Below are 21,068 nucleotides of genomic sequence, written 5' to 3' on the forward strand. Positions count from 1 at the left end.
GCAGTTCTGTTGGGACAGATGTTACCTCTGTGCCAATTTGTTACCCAAAACTTCCTTATTTCTGCAAATATCAGCTTAAATCTGAGGCTGAGAGTTGCTGTGAAACCCCATGTGTTTCCAGACTCTCATCCAGCAACATCTGCCAGATTTTAAAAGAAGAAAAACTTCCTGTAACTATCAGAAAGCAAAGGGGTTCTTGTCTGATGCCTGCCTCAAGCCAATGTAGTTCTGTTTAAGATGGAGAAGATATATTTTCCTTGTCTGAGAAACAGCTGTCAGTCTTGTATCCTGGGTGTCATCAAAACAGATGCCTTGGCAGCTTTGCAAGAAACCCTTCTTGAAAGCACACACTGAAATTTTGTGTACACCACACAAAACAGACTGTGGGTTTGCAGGGGCACTAGCTGGATATTCAACTGCAGGATATACTAATTCGTGAGTGCCAAAAAAATTATAAAAGAAGAAAAAAAACCCTGAAACAGCAAGAAACAAAAACATAACAAATCATATATTTACAGAAATATATATATCGATCAACTGAAGCCATGACTCATTACAGTCATCCATGGTTGACCTATATCAGTGTTTTTCACATTTGGCAACTTGAAGATGTGTGGACTTCAGCTCCCAGGATTCCCCAGCCAGCACGTCCACATATCTTAAGGATGCTGGGTGGGGAATTCTGGGAGTTGAAGTCCGCCCATCTTCAAGTTGCCAAATGTGAAAAACACTGATCTGTATTCATTCTTTAAACCCCTGAAGAGTTGGAGCCATATGTTTGTGTTTCCAACACTGAGCAATAAGTCTTTTATATTATGCATTCATTTTCTGTGTCCAAAAATCAACTCCTATGTGACTGAGATTAAATATAAACGTCTCCCAAGGTTGAGTTAATACATATAATTGCCTCTTACCAAAATGGAACAATATATTAAAATATAGCACTAGCTTCACTGCATCTCCAACAACATAAATGCAATGAGGACATTTCTAAAACATTGTTCTTGTTGAAAAGGATGTGATCTAAAAAAATTATTGAAAAATGTGGGGTTTTTTAACCTGTCTTTTTATTTATTGGTTAAATAAAATGTAAGGTAAAGGTAAAGGTTTCCCTCGACGTAAAGTCCAGTCGTGTCCGACTCTAGGGGGCGGTGCTCATCTCCGTTTCTAAGCCTTGGAGCCGGCGTTGTCATAGACACTTCCGGGTCAGGTGGCCAGCATGACGACTCGGAACACCGTTACCTTCCCGCCGAAGCGGTACCTATTGATCTACTCACATTTGCATGTTTTCGAACTGCTAGGTGAGCAGGAGCTGGGACGAGCAACAGGAGCTCACCCCGCCACGTGGTTTCGAACCGCCGACCTTCCGATCGGCAGCTCAGCGGTTTAACCCACAGCGCCACTGCGTCCCTTAAATAAAATGTACAAGTAAAAAAAAAGTCTGATACATTTTGCCATCCATTTGAATGGAGGAAAAGTCAAGTGACCAGTAGCAAATGAGATCTAAGTGGGACGCCTGGTCACCTTCATCGGCCACCACTTATTTATTTATTTGATTGATTGATTGATTGATTTCTATAGCCGCCCATCTCAGCAAGTGACTCTGGGCGGCTTACAACAATAAAACCATAAAACAATTAAAACAATTATAATTACAGCAGTTAAAATATAAAATAAATACAAAATAAATATACATGGCTGCCAAGTGAGCAATGCATAGATATTAAGACAGCCAAGAGAAGGGACCATCCACACACTCGAGGCCCCAGGCCCGGGCACAAAGCCAGGCCTTTACGGCCTTACGAAAGGCCAACAGGGTCAGGGACATCCTAATTTCTGGTACTGTCGCCTTCCTAAAAGGAGATCCCTGCAGTACTGTGGCGCCGGCGTATCGGAATTACACAATGGCATTAGTCTGCTCAGCTGGTAGTACTGTAAATGCTTTAACACTTTGGCTCTTACCAGTTGAGGGAAAGGCTGAGATAATATAATGGTTCTTGACTGAGGTTCTGGATGTCGGCATTTACGGCATAAAGAAAGGGAAGGAAGGGAAGAGGAACTCTAAGCTGAAGTGCTGCTTGCATCAGCCCTACAAGGCAGACCAGACTAAGGAACCAATGCCAGATAGGCCAGGACTACTTTTACAGTAACAGGATCCTGCAAGTCTGAATGTGCTTCCCTCTCCCTCCCTTCATCTCCGTGTGAACAAGGGAGGGGCTTGTCTGAGACACTTTCTCAGATTACTTTCTTGGCCTGGACTCAAGCTCCTCTTATCTGACTGTTGCTCTGGTACTCGCTCTTCCTCCTTCCTTCTATATCTTGCAACTCAGCTCCTTCATGACTCCAGTCGGTTAAAATAATAATAAACTTTATTCAACTCGAGTTTATAAGGTATAACAAGGAGGCACCCAGGAAGGTGCCTAGAGATGTTAGACATTATCCTGCGATCTGACCTTCCCCATGCCTGCTGCAGCCCAGAGGTATCTGCATGGTGTGGTCAAAAAAGTCAAGGTGGTGACCAAACAGCAATGCCCATAAAAAAAGAGTGGGGTTCGATCACACCGTTGTGGCTGCCATCTTGACTTTTATGACCACACCCTGCAGACACCCATGTGCAAGCCATGAGTAGTGGGGGTGTTCTTCCTGCCATCCAGCGACTTCAGAAGTGGGAGAGAGCAAAGCCAGAAGAATCCACCATATTTTTTTTTTTGCTTATCAGGCACTGTGGGTTAAACCGCTGAGCTGCTGAGCTTGCCGATCAGAAGGTCGGCGGTTCGAATCCGCGTGACGGGGTGAGCTCCCATTGCTAGTCCCAGCTCCTGCCAACCTAGCAGTTCGAAAACATGCAAATGTGAGCAGATTAATAGGTACCGCTTTGGCGGGCAGGTAACGGCGACCGTGTAGTCATGCCGGCCACATGACCACGGAAGTGTCTACGGACAAACGCCGGCTCTTCGGCTTTGAAACGGAGATGAGCACCGCCCCCTAGAGTCAGACCCAACTGGACTTAATGTCAAGGGAAACCTTTACCTTTACCTACAGGCACTGCACATGCGAAGGGAAAATGGGGAAAGGCCCCATTTTGATATCAGAATTTCTACGCTATCTTTTCTCTTGCTTCTAGAAGGCATAGTTCACTCTCAGTTTTAACCGGTTTTCATTCTTGCAGGTGACCAAGGAGGATTTTATCAGATGTGGTTTGAAACACCAGCGGCAAAACCACTACATCCAACTTGTGGCCCAAAGTCCTCAGCTCAACATCCCCAGGGGCATTCAAACCCTCAACCTGCGTTGGAGTGCCCGAGAGGGGTACCTCTTGCTGCAGACCGACAAGCCCATTTACACCCCACGGCAAACCAGTGAGCCCAGCTTCTACCCCTTCCTCACACAGACCTTGCTCTGTTCTTTTCTTTTATCCCATAAAAAATAACTTTATTTAACAGTGGTACAGCATCTCCAGATATACAAATATAGAGATATACATTCTTTTTCCTCTTTTAAGAAGTACATCTGCAGCACTCTGTGCTTGTTTTATTACTACTATTATTTAGTCTTATTATAATCCTTTTATTTTATTGAAAACAAGGGTATATTTTTTAAAAATGTTATCTGTGGATAAACATATACTCACTGAGGTTTTGCAATTATTATTCAGTAAGACATTAGTAAATGTCTAGGTCAGCTCAAGGCGGTATACATACAATACTTCCTATTTTTATTCATTTATTTATTTATTTTCAAATTTCTATCACCGCCCATCTCCCCACAAAAGGGGGACTCTTTTTCCCCATTATAACAACCTGTAAGGTGGGTTTTTGGATTTGCCTCAGTACCTTCCTCTCTTCCTTCTCTTACACCCCACTTTCCTTCATTTATTCTAGTGCATTTCCGAATCTTTCCTCTGGATCACAAGTTACGGCCAAGCAAGAATTCCGTTGTCATCACCGTAAAGGTAATGAGGAGCTGCTCAATTAAAGTGCAAGGAAGTAGAGCCTGATAAAACAACTTTAAAAATATATATATTAATTGGAGCTTTATACATGGGGAACTTGCTACTTTTAACTGCATTTTTTTTTTAAAAAAAATCACTCACTGTGTTCCTGTTTCATTGCCTCCATCAGAATCCACGGGGACTTCAGGTCAAGAAAGTCACACGCATCGCAATAAACTTTATCATAGAAGACCATCTGTCAATTCCGGATGTTGCTGAGTAAGTTTCACTGACCATTGCTACTTCCAGCTTTTCCCAAAGTTGAAAAACACAAATGCAGGTTGAAGCTGGGATTTCTATAGGTAGTACTTGATTTATAACCATTCCTTTAGTGACCTTTTGAAGTTATGATGGCGCTGATAAAAGTGACTTATGAGCAGTCCTCACACTTACAACGGTTGCAGCGTCCCAGGGTCATGTGATCACCATTTGCGACCTTCCCAGCTGGCTTCCAACAAGCTAAGTTAATGGGGGAAGCTGGATTCACTTAACAACCACAGTGATTCATTTAACAACCACAGCAAAAAGGTTGTAAAATCAGGTGTGACTCATTTAATGACCACCTTGCTTAGCAACGAAAGTTCTGGTCCCAATTGTGGTTGTAAGTTGAAGACTACCTGTACTCTGATCTGCAGAAAAATGGCAGTCCTAACCATGCAATTATTTCAGATGTATTTCACCAAGACTACTATTTAATTTGGCATTGTAGTTATTATGCCGGGAGACTGTTGGGGCCTGGCTGGGGAGGAACAGACTCAGTTCAGCATAGCAAGATTGCCCGGACTGGGGGACTTTCCACCTGAATGGAGTGTTTGTGTTATTTGAGGGGGCTTTGGGGCTTTGGATACTAGATTTCTGGCCAGCAGCACCAGCAGACTTTGCAAATCTGTTCCCGCCCTCAGGTCTTCTGCTGTGCAGCGTGGGAGCGTAGGAGCGTGGTTTTCTAGACCCTGAATTTCTCTGCACCGGCTAAGGTTTCCCTCTGTTTTTGTTTCTCTCCTATTCAGGCCTGGCATTTGGACCATCACGGCCCAATTTTCCCATGCAGTGGGTTACAACACAACCACAGAGTTTGAGGTGAAAAAATACGGTATGTTCTGGGATAGCTGCATCCTGGTTCTGTTCCCAAACATAGACAGGGGGCTATTCCTCCTGGCCGCATTAAAATGCTCTGCTAACTACCAGTCCCTGCACTGGCAGAAAACTATATCACTATAAAATCTGTAGCTTCCGCTGACAACCCCTGCCTGCCACAGATACAATGCTACCAAACGGTGCTGTTCTTATTTATGGCATACACAGCACATTAAGACAGGGATTGGTGACATCTCCTGGCTTTGTTTCCCTGCCCTCCCACCACTGTCCCCAAGTGGTGAGAAAACATCCACCGATCACTCTCCTTTTGTGGGATGAGACGGGGGCTTAGGAGGTGGTGAGTTTTGACAGATGATTAGCCATCAGGTTCAAAACTTGCTCTGGTTTGGCACAAGGGTTTTTCAGGTGTGTATTCAAAGGGAGCCCAACGATTAGTCAATATCAGCAAACAGTCCAGCTCCTTTTTGACACAGGTTTAGCGATATTCCAGAAAAGTGCTAAACCCACGTTCAAAACCAGCAGGGAGATTTGGCTGCGAAGCCACAGAGATGAAGCCTCATCTTCCTCTCCCTCCGGTTTCACTCTGCATCTCACAGCCTCTGCCACCAACTGATCTTCAGGCTGAGCCAGGTCTCTGAGCCAGGGTTCGGTTCAGAATTCCAGCAAGTACATGGAGAGATCTGGGTTTGAATGAAGCAGGGTAGCTCTGGAAAAGAGTGCCTAGGGATTGGAGAGGAGGGGGTGTGCCTGCACCAGCTGAAAGTGGGGAATCGGTGCCAGATGGACCTCACCTTCTAGGAGTCATCTGACTGCCACATGAGCAAAGGATTGCTGAAGAGTTTGGACTCCTGGAAAAACTGCTGTGTTTTGTTACCTGCTTGAAGGGTAAAACACCAGAACAGCTAAGGATGACTTTAAGCTACCTCAGGTTTGGGATGGGGATGAGATAAAAGCAATGTCATGTGAGCTTTTAGAAGCAAGGGAACAACAATTACTTTTATAAAAGATTGGAAACCCTTTATGGACTTTTTGCTAAAAATGAGTAAGACTGAATTGGCGATTTCAGGATTCACTGATTAAAATGGGTTGTTTATGAGAAGAAGGGAACCAAGTTATATAATTTGGGAGGGTGGAGATGGTAACTATTAAATCTGTAACTGCTGCAAAGAAGTTCGGAAGTCACTTCTTTAGATATCTTTTCTTTCTTGTTTCTTTGTCCTTGCTGTCCATCACTTTTTCTTGTGTTCTTTTATATATATTTTTTCCTTTTTCTATTTTTCTGCTTCAGTTTCTGCAGTTTTTTAATCTTGTGTAAAATTCTTTTTCATATGTATATATACACACACAGACACACTAGAAAAATGAGATTGCCAGGGCATGTTCAGGCCCTGAATAATTGCTAGTGGGGAAAGATCCAGAAAGAGATCTGTGATGTCACCACAGCTCAATAAGAACGATTATTTGCTAATTCAAGCAACCCACATGTGGCTGTTTTCCTTACCTCTGGCCTTCAGGATCCTTCTCTTCTCTGCAAACAGTTGCCTACCATCTGCAGGTGCTCATAGCTGCTGGATGTTGGTGAGAATGTTGGCTTCCCACTTGGACTTTCCTCCATCCAGGTGTGCTTGGGGAGGAATGACAAGCAGGGCTGAAGTGCCAACACATTTTCAGGGCATCAGCTTTAGAACAGGGAGATGAGGCCAGTGACACACTTGACCTGAACTGGGCTGGCAGAAGCCATGTCCCCAAAGTGAGAGGGGCCAGAACAATGAATCGGGCAGAGTCGGAGTAAGCATAACATTTGCTTTAAATTTTAAATAAAATTTAATAAAATGTATTAGATAGCAATTGCAGATTTGTTCTCCATGTTTTGGAGGAGATGGGTGGTAGCAAAATTTGGATAATCAATCAATCAATCAATAAATAAATAATACTTTGTTCCTTGTATTTAATAATTTCCTCCTACAATTCAGCACCAACTTTTTGAACGGCTTCAGGGCCATGTTTAAGACTTCAGTCTGCCTTTATTTCTGCATCCCTGCTCTTGAATATTCAGGCAGTCCTCAAGTTGCGACTGTTTATTTAATGACGGTCTGAAGTTATGACAGCCTCAGAATGGGTTCTTTATGACCTGTAAAGCACTTCCAAGCATCGCAAAATGTCACACACACTCCCTGCAGTCACATGATCGCATTTCGGGCACTTGGCCACCAGCTCGCATTTACAATCGGTTGCAGCATCCCGTGGTTATGTGATCGCATTTTGTAGTGTGTGTTGCTGTTTTCTGGCAAAAAACCGCCCATTGGGGAAGCTGGATTCCCTTAAAGACCACAGTGACTCACTTAACGATACATGATTCGCTTAACAACTGCCATAAAAATGGTGGTAAAATCGGCTCTAGTCACATGGGGACTCAACTTACGACTGCAATAACTTACAATGGAAATTCCAGTCCCGATTGTAGTTGTAAGTCAAGGACTACCTGTATTTTTCGAACAGTTTTGGAATCTCAATATCCTTACCAATAGAATGCATTTGTAGGGAGTGGAAGGTATTCCAGAAATGACCATTCTTTCTCATTTCCAACAAGTTTTCCAACACGTGGCTCAGTGGTTGAGCACAGTCAAAAGTTAGCTCCCTAAGACTTCCCCAGCCTCGGGCCTTCCAGATGTGTGAACTCAATTCCCAGAATTCTCAGCAATGGCCATTCTAGCTAGGCACTTCTAGGAATTGAAATCTACACATCTGGAAGGTGACCAGGCTGAAGGTGGCTGCTGTTGCCCCTCCTGGCAATGAAGTCAATGACTGCTCCCTATATATAGTTCTCTGCAGTAGGATTCTCTCAAAGATCTTAAAAGACAGAGTGGAAGGTGGTGACAAAGAAATCTTCAGCTTAAATTTATCTCTCTTCCTTTCTCTCATTAGTGCTGCCTCATTATGAGGTGACAATCAACCCAGAACAGAAATACATCCTGGTCACTGGACAGCAAACATCCGACTTGCGAATTAACATTCAAGCTAAGTAAGCAGCTCTTTCTCGTTCAGTGGATCCATTAACAGCAGCATAGGCCCAAATTTGCAAGGTTTTTGAGATAGCTGCAATCCAAAATAAGGGGATGGACAACCGCAAGCATGCACAGAAATGAAAAAGCAGCTTTCCTTTGCGGAAGATAAATTGCCCCTGTCACTACAAGCCTAGAAAAAGCAGGTGCAAAATAGGTCGGGAGGAATCCCTGTTCTCAAAATTCTAGGTGACAATATTGTGGGTGTTGGGGTGGGGTAGAGGTGGGGAAGGTTAATGTTTTTGGTATCTTGTTCTTGGGTATCTTAAAGATCATACTGCAAAAAAAAAAAAGAGTGAATTTTAACAACCTTTAGTTTGGTTAAAAAAAAAATTACCACCAGCCAGATGGCATAATTCTAACTATCCAGCAGTATAAATAAAGGGATTTGGCCATCAGCATAGATACCTTGTATGCAGAATATTGAATATTTTATCGCAGCCTAGATGTCTTGGGATTGAAATGCCCAGAATTCTCAGCCACCAAGGAAGTGCTCAGTGAAGCATACATCATGAGCAAAACTTATCAGGAGAAAGGGGAAAATTCTAGTTTATATTGTTATAGCCACTTGGCAGAGCAGCCATGAAGGCCTTGAAAAAGATATTCAAATGCTGCGGTGTGTCTATACCTACAAAGATCAGAATCCCGCAAGCCACGGTATTCCCTGTGACACTCTAGGGAAGCGAAAGTTGGACTTTGAAGAAGCAGGGTGGGAAGAGTATTGATGCTCTTGATCTTTGGTGTTGGAGAAGACTCTTCAGAGTACCATGGTCAGCCAAGGAAACAAATGGATCATTGGCAGAATGAACCCAGAGTTCTCACTCAAGGCACAAATGACCAGGCTCAAATTATCCTACTTCGGACACATTATTTGAAGACCCAGCTCTCTGGGTCTGGGAAAGGTGGAAGGAAAGAGAAGAAGAGGCCACCAAAAGTGGACTCAGTTACAGTGGCAATGGGGACAGTGTTGGAAGACCTGAAGGACCAGGCTCGGGATAGATCCTCATGAAGAAAATCTAACTATGTGGTTGCTAAGAGTTGACATCAACTTGATGGCACATAATCAATCAAAAAGATGACTTCAGATTTCAGGCTGTGGAACTGTGTTCATGAGAACACAGCAGGGGGGGAAAAAAAGGTCGTTTGTGCTGAGCCCACCACAGCTTTTATCCCAAAGTTAACCATTTGAATTTTTCTTGGCTTCCCCAACAGTTTTTTCTATGGGAAAGGGGTCACTGGCATAGCATATGTGCGATTTGGTGTGATTGGTGAGAACAAGGAAAAGGTGTATATCTCAGGACTGGAACAACAAATCACGGTAAGGGAACAGGGATTTTTATTTTATTTTATTTTATTATTTATTTTTTGCCTGCCTGCAACTGAAAGACTTTCCATGAGTTACAAAATCACAAACAAAAAATGTCCATGGTACAATTACAATTACATATCAGTAAACCATCAGCAGTCCCCTTCCACAAAATTAAACCACAAATAAAATCATAAAACAATCAACCAAAAGGCAATAAAGATAGATGGCAACATGTATAAATCAAGGGCCCTCTTAAACAATTCTGTTTTTAATGATTTCCTGAAGCCTAACAAGGTAGGAGCTGATCAGATTACATTTTAGCTCTCCATCAATTCATAAATCCCTCCATGCATGAATGCGTTTTTATCGACAGGGATGGGATAGATTTTATTTATTTTTTATTTTTTTATTTAGTTATTTATTTAGTTATTTATTTATTTTCTATCCTGCCTTTATTATTGCTGTAAATAACTCAAGGCGGTGCCATACCAAATAAATAATATTTATTTATTTATTAGTTTGATTTAAATAGTGCATGCTTAGCACATGACTCAATAGTTATTCAACAGTGAGAGTAATGTATTTGCAGGTGCTCATCTGTATCTTTCCTTTACCATAACCCTTTATATACCCCATTTCTGAAACCTGAATGTGAAAACATTCAGGACAAACCCTTAGTAGTAATCACTTTGAACAAGAAATGTATTTGGAATTGAGCAAGACTTGAAGGCAGTGTTGACCAGGTTCATACTTCATGCAAAGCTGTAGTTTGTTTAAATATAGTTTATTGGAATAACCACAACTGATTAAATTTGCACCACTCACTAAACCATAAAACCATTAACAAATGGTTAGGTTCACATATAAGCCACAGTATAGTTGGCATACTTTATTTCGATGCCTTCAAGTCAGTGTTGCTCCTGGCGATTGCCTGGACAAGTCCCTACAATTTTCTTGGCAACATTTTTGAAAGTGGTTTGCCCTGGCCTCCTCCTCTCTGGAGCTGAGAGAGGGACTGGCCCAAGGTCACCCAGCTTGCTTCATGCCCAAGGCGGGACTAGAACTCACCGTCTCAGTTTCTAGCCCAGTGCCTTAACCACTACACCAAAGTGACACTCAGGGCATGTTGATGAAGCTTCTCAGTCATCCAGGTGGAATTGTCTGTAGGCCGAGTCATGGCAATTGGATTTCTTTCTTTTTGGTAGAAACATTATTTGTCTTCCAGGGTGGCTGCATTGTCCCTACCCCTGAATGGCTGGTGGTTTGAGAGAGGGGGTAGGGAATCCGTTCATGCCAAAGTGGAAAATCCTTCCCTCAATAGAAGTGGAGGCCTCAGACACAACTTGTCCCCCACTTTTCATGCTGCTCTTTCATCAGTCCCCAGGAAGATTAAGACCACCAGGAAGGCCACTCTTAACGATCCACTTGGGGATGAGCAAGGGATTTAGGAGTAAGACATCCTAAAGACAATCCACACCTCCATGGCCCAATTAACATCCATTCAGGGGTGGGGACAATGCTGGGACACATATATGGGGTCCCCTCACCAACCTTCACCCAGACTGAAGAAGCTGCTTGGACAAGCAGCGAAACGTTTCTACCAAAAAGAAAGAAATCCAGTTGCCATGACTCAACCTACAGACACTCAGGGCATGCTTTGGGCTTAGCATATCATTTTGACCTGATCCAGAACAACCCCAACATTCAAAAGTGCAAGTCCTTCTGAGGGAGGGAACATGAAGGTTGACAAAGTAGAAGTAGAAAAATAATAGCAAGAAACCTTAAGGCAAAGAAACCCAAAACCAGCAGAATGAAAGCTGAGCATGCCTGGTGGCCATGGAAGATGGACTGAATGTTGGGTTGGGTAGGGTGAGAAGATCTGACTGGAGGTAAAACAGAGGATGCTAATGGAGTACTTGGCTGAACAACACTTTATTTGCAGTTTTCATCCAGCCATTTTGGAGCTCCATTTATCTATCTATCTATCTATCTATCTATCTATCTATCTATCTATCTATCTATCTATCTATCTATCTATCTATTTATGATTTGATTTGATTTGATTTGATTTGATTTGTATACCTTAAAACCAAACTCTGGGTGGCTTATAACCAGCAATAAAAACCATATATACAATTAAAACAACAATAAAACCAAAAAAGGGTTTAAAAGTGAATCTGTCTTACTCTCCCCACGCAAACCTGAAGTAAACAAAGAAATGAACGCTTGGCCTTTGCCACTACCCTAACTCACCAGTGGTCACACCAAACAGGATGTGCACGCGTCCCACAAAATTTGGATACCTCGGTTTCTGTCTTCACCTTCCTGAACCTCAAATTTCTGGATCTCAGGATTTAGGAGAATGGCATTTATGGTAATATGCATACCCCAGATCTGCTTGTTAGCCCTTAATTCCTCCCTAATCTGCCCTGTTTCAGATCCAGGAGGGTGAGGGCTCACTAATCTTGAACCGCAGCCTTCTTGCTGAGAAAGTGGGGCGTCCCCTGCAGGACCTCGTTGGAACATCCCTTTACATCGCAGCCTCGGTCATAGAGACAGCAAGTAAGTTTGGACATGCGAACAGCTTTCTCTGATTTTGTTCTTTCCAAATGTGTTGGGTTTGTACTGGGAATTATGGAGTCCCTGCACATCTTGAGCACATCTGATGATGGAAGGCTATGTCTATACGAAGAGGACGTTTAATATTCCAAGCAAGCTGAAATCTTTCATACTTTTCAGGGCTTTGATGGTGGGAAGCGGGGAGCCTTCCTTCACTTGTATGAAATTTATATTACTTTTCAGCAAACACTTGTGAGAACTCATTCTGTCAAGCAGTATTAGGTGAATTCATTCTTTTGGGCTTTGCAGAAGTGTATTGTCAGGCTTTACTCGATTTACTTGAGCTGTCAGAGAGGGAATAGAGAGGAAATTATTCCATCTTGACTTCCTTGTTTAATGAAAGGAGAGCAGCGTGGCGGAATGAAACACGATGGCTTCATAAGCTACTGACAAGAATTGATCTACATGCAGGGCCAGAGACTCTTCTGTCAGTTGTTAAACCTTATTACTTAGGACACATAGCCTTATCGTGGATGATGAACTGGGTTTCGAGTTCAGTGCTAGACCTCAAATCCTGGCAGGTCTTAAACCCAGCTCTTAAACTAGTGCAACAAATTATTTGTGGTGGCCCATGAGCTTAAAAGAGAAAAGGAACATCTCCCTTGAGTTGTGATTCAATGGACACATCCTGGGTGCTCTCTTGGCTGCAGTGCTGAATCGGCCATAGCTTACATCTAAATAGGTTTTGACTCCTAGTTTAGTCCTGGGGAACCTCTATACAGAGTAAGGAAGATGACCTTGAGAGAAATATGGGTTGCCAAGGGTAAAACACGTTTTAAGTCCAGAATGTCCAGATAACATTCAGAGGTGGCTCAGACAGAGACCTCCCTAATTCACTGGAGTATAAGAAGGGGGAGAGACTTGCAGGATTCTCTTCTTATAGCCAATCTCAAGAACAGTCATTTTGGCCTTCCTGTGAATTCCTGATCTGGTTTACCAAGTGGGGCTGAGATCCTCCATCCAAGTACTATTTAGGCCCAGACAAGATCAGCCAGATGCTTTACTTACCTATGAACTCTTCAGAATCTGGCTTGTTGGTGCCCAGAACACACCCTCCCTCCAATGATGCCACCTCTTCCACAGCAGGGTTTTTCTTCACTATCCAGGGCAGACAGCCCAAGCAACAAGCCTTGAAGAGAAGAGGTGGGGGAGGCCCTCCAGACAAGGAATAAGTCCCTGAGGCACATGGCCTCCAAGGATTTCCAAAAGCATTGCCACCTGGTAATTTGCAATGTGATAGAGCATGGCTGGAAAGGCAGGAAAATAATCATATTAACCGTATCAGTCGTACTTCATTCCAGTTAAATATATGAAATAAAATCAGATATACTTTTCATCATGGCCTCGTCTCAGACTTCTTGCCAGAAGCTCCCTGCATGCCGTTTCAAGACCGCAGGCAGCCCTTGGTGAAAGATAGAGTCAGGAAAGAAAGATACCTGGATAGGATGATCTAGGACTAGACGTATCAAGAGTTGAGGACCCAGCTTGGTAGCTCACTTAGGACCTTCCATCAAAATGAAATTACTAGCCCAGCTCACCCCAAAGATATGCTGTACCATGCACATCTTGGTTTCTCCCCCTAAATCAGTGTTTCTCACCCTTGGCAACTTGAAGATGTGTGGACGTCAACGCCCAGAATTCCACAGCCAGCATGGCTGGCTGGGGAATTCTGGGCGTTGACGTCCACACATCTTCAAGTTGCCAAGTCTGAGAAACACTGCTCTAAATTCTCCACAGCGGTCACCAGTTTTATGTCTCAAGGGCAGTTAACTGGCAACTTTCCAAATATTTTGGATGTCCGCTCTCCTTAGAACCAGCTGGCCTGACCAAGAGTAAGGGATTAGCAAGTCCTAATATTTGGAAGGCAGCTGTCAAGCTCTCATGGTGCCCAACTGATTATTCCTGTTGTTTGCCTGCCTGCCTGCCTCCCTTGGGCTTGGCTTACTAATAAAACGGAGGGATGAAGACTGCTTCCATCTATCAGCCTTTCCTTTCTTAGCCATATTCCAGTGATAAGAAAAAAGATGGGAGAAGTTATAAAAAATCCTACAGACCGGAGACAATATAGTTTCTGGACTCTTTATAAAACCTGCTCACAGGGCAAAGCCACTGAGCAATAAAACCCTTATTGGAAGCCCTCATGCCGAAGTAAAGCTGCGTCACCTTCTTCACACAATGGCTGGATTCACACGCACTGACCCATTGACTGCCCCACCCCATTTTGCCCTGCTGTTAGGCCGGAGTCATGCACTCTGCTAAACCACAATGTAATGGTTGCCTAATCCCAAATACTCAGTCTCACAAGCTCGGGCTTAAAGATAACTGATTTATTAAAGGAATGGTATGCAAATACAGAGGAAGCTGAGAATGAGCGAAAGCGCGCCAAATACAAACTTAAAAGCTTTGCCTGTGAGCTAGTCCCGCCCCAATCACCCGTCAGCACGCACCCCCTCCCAGGTGCTAGGATCCGTTACACGCACCTGGGAAAGTAACCTTGAACAGGATCGCAAACCCAAACACACATTCCAAGGCTCCAAAACAACGGAGGGTGGAGGAATGGAAAAAACCCCGAACGAGCGAATGAACACGGGAAAGAGCTTGACATGTGAAACGTTACAATGTTAACAGAACATTGAAATGGGGAACATGACACACAATGGGATTATTTGGTTGAGAGAGTGGTATAAACCAGAGTTTGTAGCTGAGCCTGACATGTAAACTCAATCTGGGCTTGTTCAGCAAACTTAGTTTAAGCCTGCAGTATGTGAAATCAGCCAGCCTGAACTGGGGAAGAAGCAAGCAGATGCTGGTGATCTGTCAACCCTGCTTGGGAAGGGCATCTTCTCACCTCACTGGGGTCTTGGCCTTGACCTCGGACCTCTGTAAAACTTCTTTATGTGGTGTATTGTTGACCCTTTTCTCATTCCCCCAGCTGGAGAACTGGAAGAACAAGAACTCACCTCGGTGAAGTTTGTATCATCTCCTTATTCAGTGGACCTGAGCAAAACCAAGCCTTATTTTGTGCCCAGCGCTCCCTACGAAGTGCTGGTATGTGTTGTGTTTTTCTTCCGTGCCCGTCTTCCGTGTCGTGTGGTTGTGAGTGTGGACTCATGCTTGATTCTAGTTGTGGAGTGTTGTCCTTCCCGTTTCTGAATTCCAAACTCAGGGCTTTTCGCACTTCATCAGCTTGACTCTGTCGAGTAAAGGAGCTGGAAATGAAGCTGGCTTAAGAAATCCCATCCTCTGATTTGGCCATGGGGATACAGGTACTCCTTGCTTAACAACCATTCATTTAACAATGGTTTGGAGAAACAACGGGGCTCAAAAAAGTTACTTACAACCCATCCTCGAAGTTACAACCGTCGTACCACCTCTGTGGTCACACGATTGCAGTTTGGGTGCTTGGCAACCAGCTCACATTCGTGACCGGTTGCAGTGTCCTGCAGTCACGTGATCATGATCTGCGACCACCTGAGCCAGCTTCCACCAAGCCAAATCAAAAGGGAATCATTGATTTGCTTAACGAACACTGTGATTTGCTTAACAACCGCAGTAAAACTGGTCGTAAAACCACCCAGAGTCCCTCTGGTGGGAGGAGATGGGCGGTGACAAATTCGATAGATAGATAGATAGATAGATAGATAGATAGATAGATAGATAGATAGATAGATAGATAGATAGATAGATAAAAATCAGATCTGGTCGTGTGATGCTTAAGAACTGCATCGCTTAGCGACCAAAATGCTAGTCCCAATTGTGGGCATTAAGCAAGGACTACCTATTATCTGATGTTCTGCTTCCCCGGCCCCCAGTTGGTGGTTTTATCTGCTTCTTTGCCCCTCCAGGAGCAGTTCAGACAAACAAACAAACAAAACCTCACAGTTTTGCCAATGTTCCCACCACTTGGTCTACAGTAGAAGGAGAAAATGGTAGAACTCTGATCAATATTACCTGCTGAGTTTTTTGTTTTTTTAAAGCAAGCCCACTATTTCACTGTTTCAACAGTGAACTTGTAAAAATAAATTTCTTGAAAAAAACAGCATTTCACTGTTCTACCAGTGATTTTGTTTTAAAAAAAAAGGCAACTGTGAAGGGCAGCGAGCAGAGGGGAGGGGCATTCGTGTCATTGGGGGTAGTCGCTGATCCGATCAGAAGGATTTGCCTACAATGAAATTCACACAGCAGGTAAACCTGGGCTATGCCCTAAGCCGGCATGAGTCAAAAACTGCTGTTTTGACACATAGCAGGAAAGGATGGGTAGATGTCAACTTTCAGTGGGGTGGAGACACGTAGAGGACAACGTTGTGCATTTCTGTCCTCAAGAACTGGTCAGGGCTGAATTCACACTCCTGGGCAAGCTGATTGTGTGGATCGGCCACTTCTTTCAGGTTTTAGACATGCAGCTTCTAACCACCAGAGGTCACTGTTTGGGTGAAACACCCTTAAATGCAGGACCATCTTAATGGATCATCTGAAATGCAGTTGGAAAGCTTTGGAAATTCTTCCTGCTGGATGTGGAGAGATTTTAAGGAGTGGGCCAGAATCCATTGGGGAGATGGGAGGGGGGGTGAATTCCCCTTTTTTTTTGGCCTCTGCCCTGTCCTTGTTATTTGACTTGGTAGTATCTGAAAGCTTTTCACAAATTGGAGCAAAATCCACTTCAGCTTATGCACTTTCACGAGTGCACAGCGTGCTTGGATGACACACTGAGCAGTTTGCTGATTAATCTCCATGCTTTGTGGTAGATGGGTGACTGACAAGTTTGCCATTTTCTTTCTAAGAGATTTTGAATGAGCGTTTCACAAACCCCACAGAAGCCCAGTTAGGAACAGGACCACTATGGACAGGACAGAAAGCCAATCCTTTCCCTACCCCCTTTACCTCCCCACTTGACTGTCCACACTCCAAATGGGGATTGAAAATGGGAAAGGAACAGTCGAGACCATAAAGGGGAATTTCCATAAATCAATTTCCCACCTAATGGGAGGGTGGGAATTGCACACAACTCAGAGTCAGCTTCACCTGGAGTGGCTTACAAGCCTCACAAAATAAATGAATTTGGACAACATGTCCGTCTGTGGTTTGGGGGAGTGAATCCCAATTACCCAACAATAAGAGGGGGATCCTGGGAAATGTAGTTCAGCAAAATCTGGAGGTGAAAATCAGCTCTCTGTGGGGGAGAGAGCATGCATTGAACACATTCATCTGTTCTTTTTATTGTCCACGTTTCTACCCTGCCACAATCCAGAACTCTCAGCGGCTTCTTGCAGATCAATCTGCATGTGTGAATGCATTCATTCTTGCAATCATCCACTTGCTGCATGTCTCAGCTGTAGCTACATAACTGAAATCCCTAAAGTTTCATTGGAGTCCATTGTTGTTGGGAGGCCAATAAATTTAAATCAACAACAACAACAACAACAACAATAATAATAAACCTTTCTGGATTTTTTCTCCTTCCTCCAGGCTCGTGTTACACTGCTGGATGGCTCACCGGCCCTCAACCTCCCAGTCCGCTTCAGAACCCGTATAACCGGGGCACAATCTTCTATGGATGACCAGATGGAGACAGATGAGCAGGGAATTGTGACCCACAGAATCAATGTTCCTCAAGGGTCTACCTCAATCACTGTCATGGTATTGCCCCACCCATCAGGGAAAAAGGAGGAAGGAAGGGTGATGAAAAGACAATTGGAGGCAGAAAAAGATGTGGGAGACTCCAAGGGTGTCCGCAGGGTGGAACTTATTTATTTATTTATCAGGTTCCTCACTGCCCATCTTCCCCACAAGGAGGAACTCTGGGTGGTTCAATCAACTTCAATCACACCGTTGCAACCACCATCTTGACTTTTCTCTGTGGACACCCCTGGGAGACTCAATAGATGCTCCTTTCTAATCACGTTTTGGCTTATACTCTTCCAAGCCGTAGGTCAACCTACCCCAACTCGAAGTTCTCTGGATGATTTGGACTCCAATAGCAATGCAGTTACTGGGGAAGGTGCAGTCCAACATCCCTGGAGGGCGGGAAGTTTTATTTATTTATTCATTTATTCATTGAATTCCGTCACCGCCCATCTCCCTCAAAAGCAAGTTCACTGCAGGCTTCTGGATTCATAGGAGAACTGAGCAATTTACCCAGGAAAAGATTTTTTTCATTTTTGGAAGCCCAAGGGCCACTGTGAACCAGGCAGTGATAATGCAAACTGGGAAGGGCTGGGGTGAGTGACGGATAAATTTTCATTTATCATCTCATAGCGAAGAGATGACAATGGGAAACTGTGCCACCAACTTTCGGTTTTCACCAGAAGTACTTATCGGGGTCCACAAAGAAGGGCCCCCAAAGGCATCCACAAGGGCCTGTCAAAAAATCACAGTGATGGCCAGGACCATGTGACTGAAGCCCCGCCTCATTTTACAAATGTAAAGTGCAAATGTTAGAAAGGGGCGGAGCTTTGATTGCACAGTCAAAGCTGCCATCTTGGCTTTTTTGACACACTTTGAAGAGGTTAAATATGCCCTCTAGACTCTACCAGTGTTGGGGCAGCTGTTTTTCGTAACGCTGAAGCTTCCAAACTGTCTTTCAAACTATTGCAGAGAGAGATCTATAATAGTCTTGTTTTAAAAAAAATGTTTTGTTTATTGAATAAAAGAGAACATACAAGGGAAAAAGAATAAAGTAATAGGGAAAGGGAGGGGAGGGAGGGAGGGAGGGAGGAAGACAGTAACAGCAAAATTTGTATGTATGTGTTTGTGTGTGTGTGTGTATATATATATATGTATGTAGGCTTAGAAACGGAGATGAGCACCGCCCCCTAGAGTCGGACACGACTGGACTTTACGTCAAGGGAAACCTTTACCTTTACCTATGTATGTATGTGTGTGTGTGTGTGTGTGTGTGTGTGTGTATATATATATATATGGGCTTTCATACACACATATATATACACACACATACTGCACACACAAATACTTTATATGAAATTTTCACAACCCACTTTCAATAAAGTTTGACCATCTTTCATGGTCCCTCCAGAATTTATTTATTTATTATTCAAATTTAATTACCACCCATCTCCCCCAAAAGAGTAACAGAATAGTCTGCTCTTGATGTCACTTCTGCCCCGTGTGTGTATAAAAGAGCCTGACCGTCTTTATTTTTCCCACAGATAACAGCAGGGACCCAGAGTCCAGCAGAAGCGACCCTGAGCGTCAAAGCCACCAAGTCCCCCAAGGGCAACTATCTGATCATTGAAAGTCCCAAAAGTTACGGCTTGAAACTCGGAGACACCCTCTCCATTGGATTGAAATACGTTGGATCAGATGCCTTCACCCACATCTATTACATGGTGAATCCTTACAGGGGGGTTGATGGGAGATGTTCACGAGTCCCTGGTGGTACTCTGGGTGGTGGATGCTTCTTCAGTGGAACTCTTTTATGGACTTCTTTGTGGAATTAAGCCAAAGCAGACTTGTTTGAGGGCAGCCTTTCAGATTCTGGTGTCCATCAGATGACTTTGAGATCCCAATTCCCACCATCCCAGTCGACATAGCCCAATACATACAGAAGATTTGGTCTAGTGCAGGGTTTCTCAACCTTGGCAACTTTAAGAAGTGTGGACTTCAGCTCCCAGAATTCCCCAGCCAGCCATGGGTAAAGTTGTCAAGACTGAGAAACACTGGTCTAGTGGTGAAGGCTCCAGGCTAGAAACCAGGAGACGGAGAGTTCTAGTCCCGCCTTAGGCCTGAAAGCCGGCTGGGTGACCTTGGGCCAGTCCCCCTCTCTCAGCCCAAGAGCCAATCAGGCGTGGTAGGAGAGTTCTAGTCCCGCCTTAGGCCTGAAAGCCGGCTGGGGGACCTTGGGCCGGTCCCCCTCTCTCAGCCCAAGAGCCAATCAGGCGTGGTAGGAGAGTTCTAGTCCCACCTCAGGCCTGAAAGCCAGCTGGGTGACCTTGGGCCAGTCCCTCTCTCTCAGCCCAGCCCACCTCACAGGGTTGTTGTTGCAGGGAAAATAGGAGGAGGAAGGAGTACTAGGTATGTTCACTGCCTTGAGTTATTTATTAAAATAATAAAGGCAGGATTAAAAAATCTAAAAAAAAAAGGTGGCAAACTGGAGAAAGCTGCCTCAGGGTGATATTGACAGTGAACTATTGCAAATCAAACCTGGCTGGCCCTGTGCTCTGCTTTGGGCTGATTTATATGTGCAGAAATAGGACATGGCACCAGTCCTTCCTGGACAGTACCAATTCAGAATAGAGGTGAGAGGTGAAAGATTAATGGAATCCTTTTTTGGTATTTAAATGATTTCCTAAATGTCAAAAGTTAGCAAATCAGAATGAGGGTTATTTAATTAATTTAACATGCTACAGCCCTGCTAGTGGGGAAGGATGGGAACTCAGCATGTCAAGAGGATCCTGGGCTTGGGAAAGGCTATTGTGTATTCTTCCCTTACTTGCTGTTGAAGGAATGTTTCCATTAAAGCAACAATAAAACATTTAAATAATATGAAGGCTTACATATAAAGAGATGCCTCTGATCATCCTCTGGAGAACTTCAAATATTATTGTCATGCTGGCTAGGAACTATGGGAATTGTAGTTTCAACACATCTGGAAAGGATCAGATTGAGAGAGCTGAATACAAGTTTTAGCCTTGCCTTTTCCCGGCATGCAAACTGGCTATAGAGTGGTTTATTGCCTTATTTAGTTTTCTAAATATATTCTAGATATATTTATTATCATTTATTTGGGGCGCTGTAGATTGCCCTCCTCCCTCCTATATTTTATTCCCACATCAACAGCCTTGTGGGGTGGGTTGGACTAAAGCTGACCAGCTCAGAGCTTCCACTGCTGAGGGTAGCTTACATCCTGGGTCTCCCCACTCATCATCCAGCACCTGCACCGTAGACCACAATGGACCTTGGGCTGAGAGGGAGGGGCCGTGTGAAGTTCTGACACAGTCGGCTCAATAAGGCTCTGACTCATGCATCCAGGTAG

The 21,068-nt window shown here is 43.9% G+C and overlaps 1 protein-coding gene across 1 annotated transcript in view; it reads left to right on the top strand.

Annotated features, from left to right (window-relative positions):
- The window catches only part of LOC134492050 (complement C4-like), a 76,709-nt gene that overhangs the window by 8,805 nt on the left and 46,836 nt on the right, over positions 1-21,068 (top strand). Inside the window, exons 3-12 of the mRNA XM_063296167.1 lie at positions 3,170-3,359; positions 3,882-3,952; positions 4,122-4,210; positions 4,999-5,081; positions 8,012-8,108; positions 9,361-9,466; positions 11,896-12,019; positions 15,009-15,124; positions 17,543-17,713; positions 19,243-19,422. Of these exons, the coding sequence (XP_063152237.1) occupies positions 3,170-3,359; positions 3,882-3,952; positions 4,122-4,210; positions 4,999-5,081; positions 8,012-8,108; positions 9,361-9,466; positions 11,896-12,019; positions 15,009-15,124; positions 17,543-17,713; positions 19,243-19,422 (1,227 nt within the window). The remainder of the gene's footprint in view (positions 1-3,169; positions 3,360-3,881; positions 3,953-4,121; positions 4,211-4,998; positions 5,082-8,011; positions 8,109-9,360; positions 9,467-11,895; positions 12,020-15,008; positions 15,125-17,542; positions 17,714-19,242; positions 19,423-21,068) is intronic.

The sequence above is a fragment of the Candoia aspera genome, chromosome 2 (genome assembly GCF_035149785.1).
Source record: "Candoia aspera isolate rCanAsp1 chromosome 2, rCanAsp1.hap2, whole genome shotgun sequence".
In the NCBI taxonomy this organism is placed as follows: Eukaryota; Metazoa; Chordata; class Lepidosauria; order Squamata; family Boidae; genus Candoia; species Candoia aspera.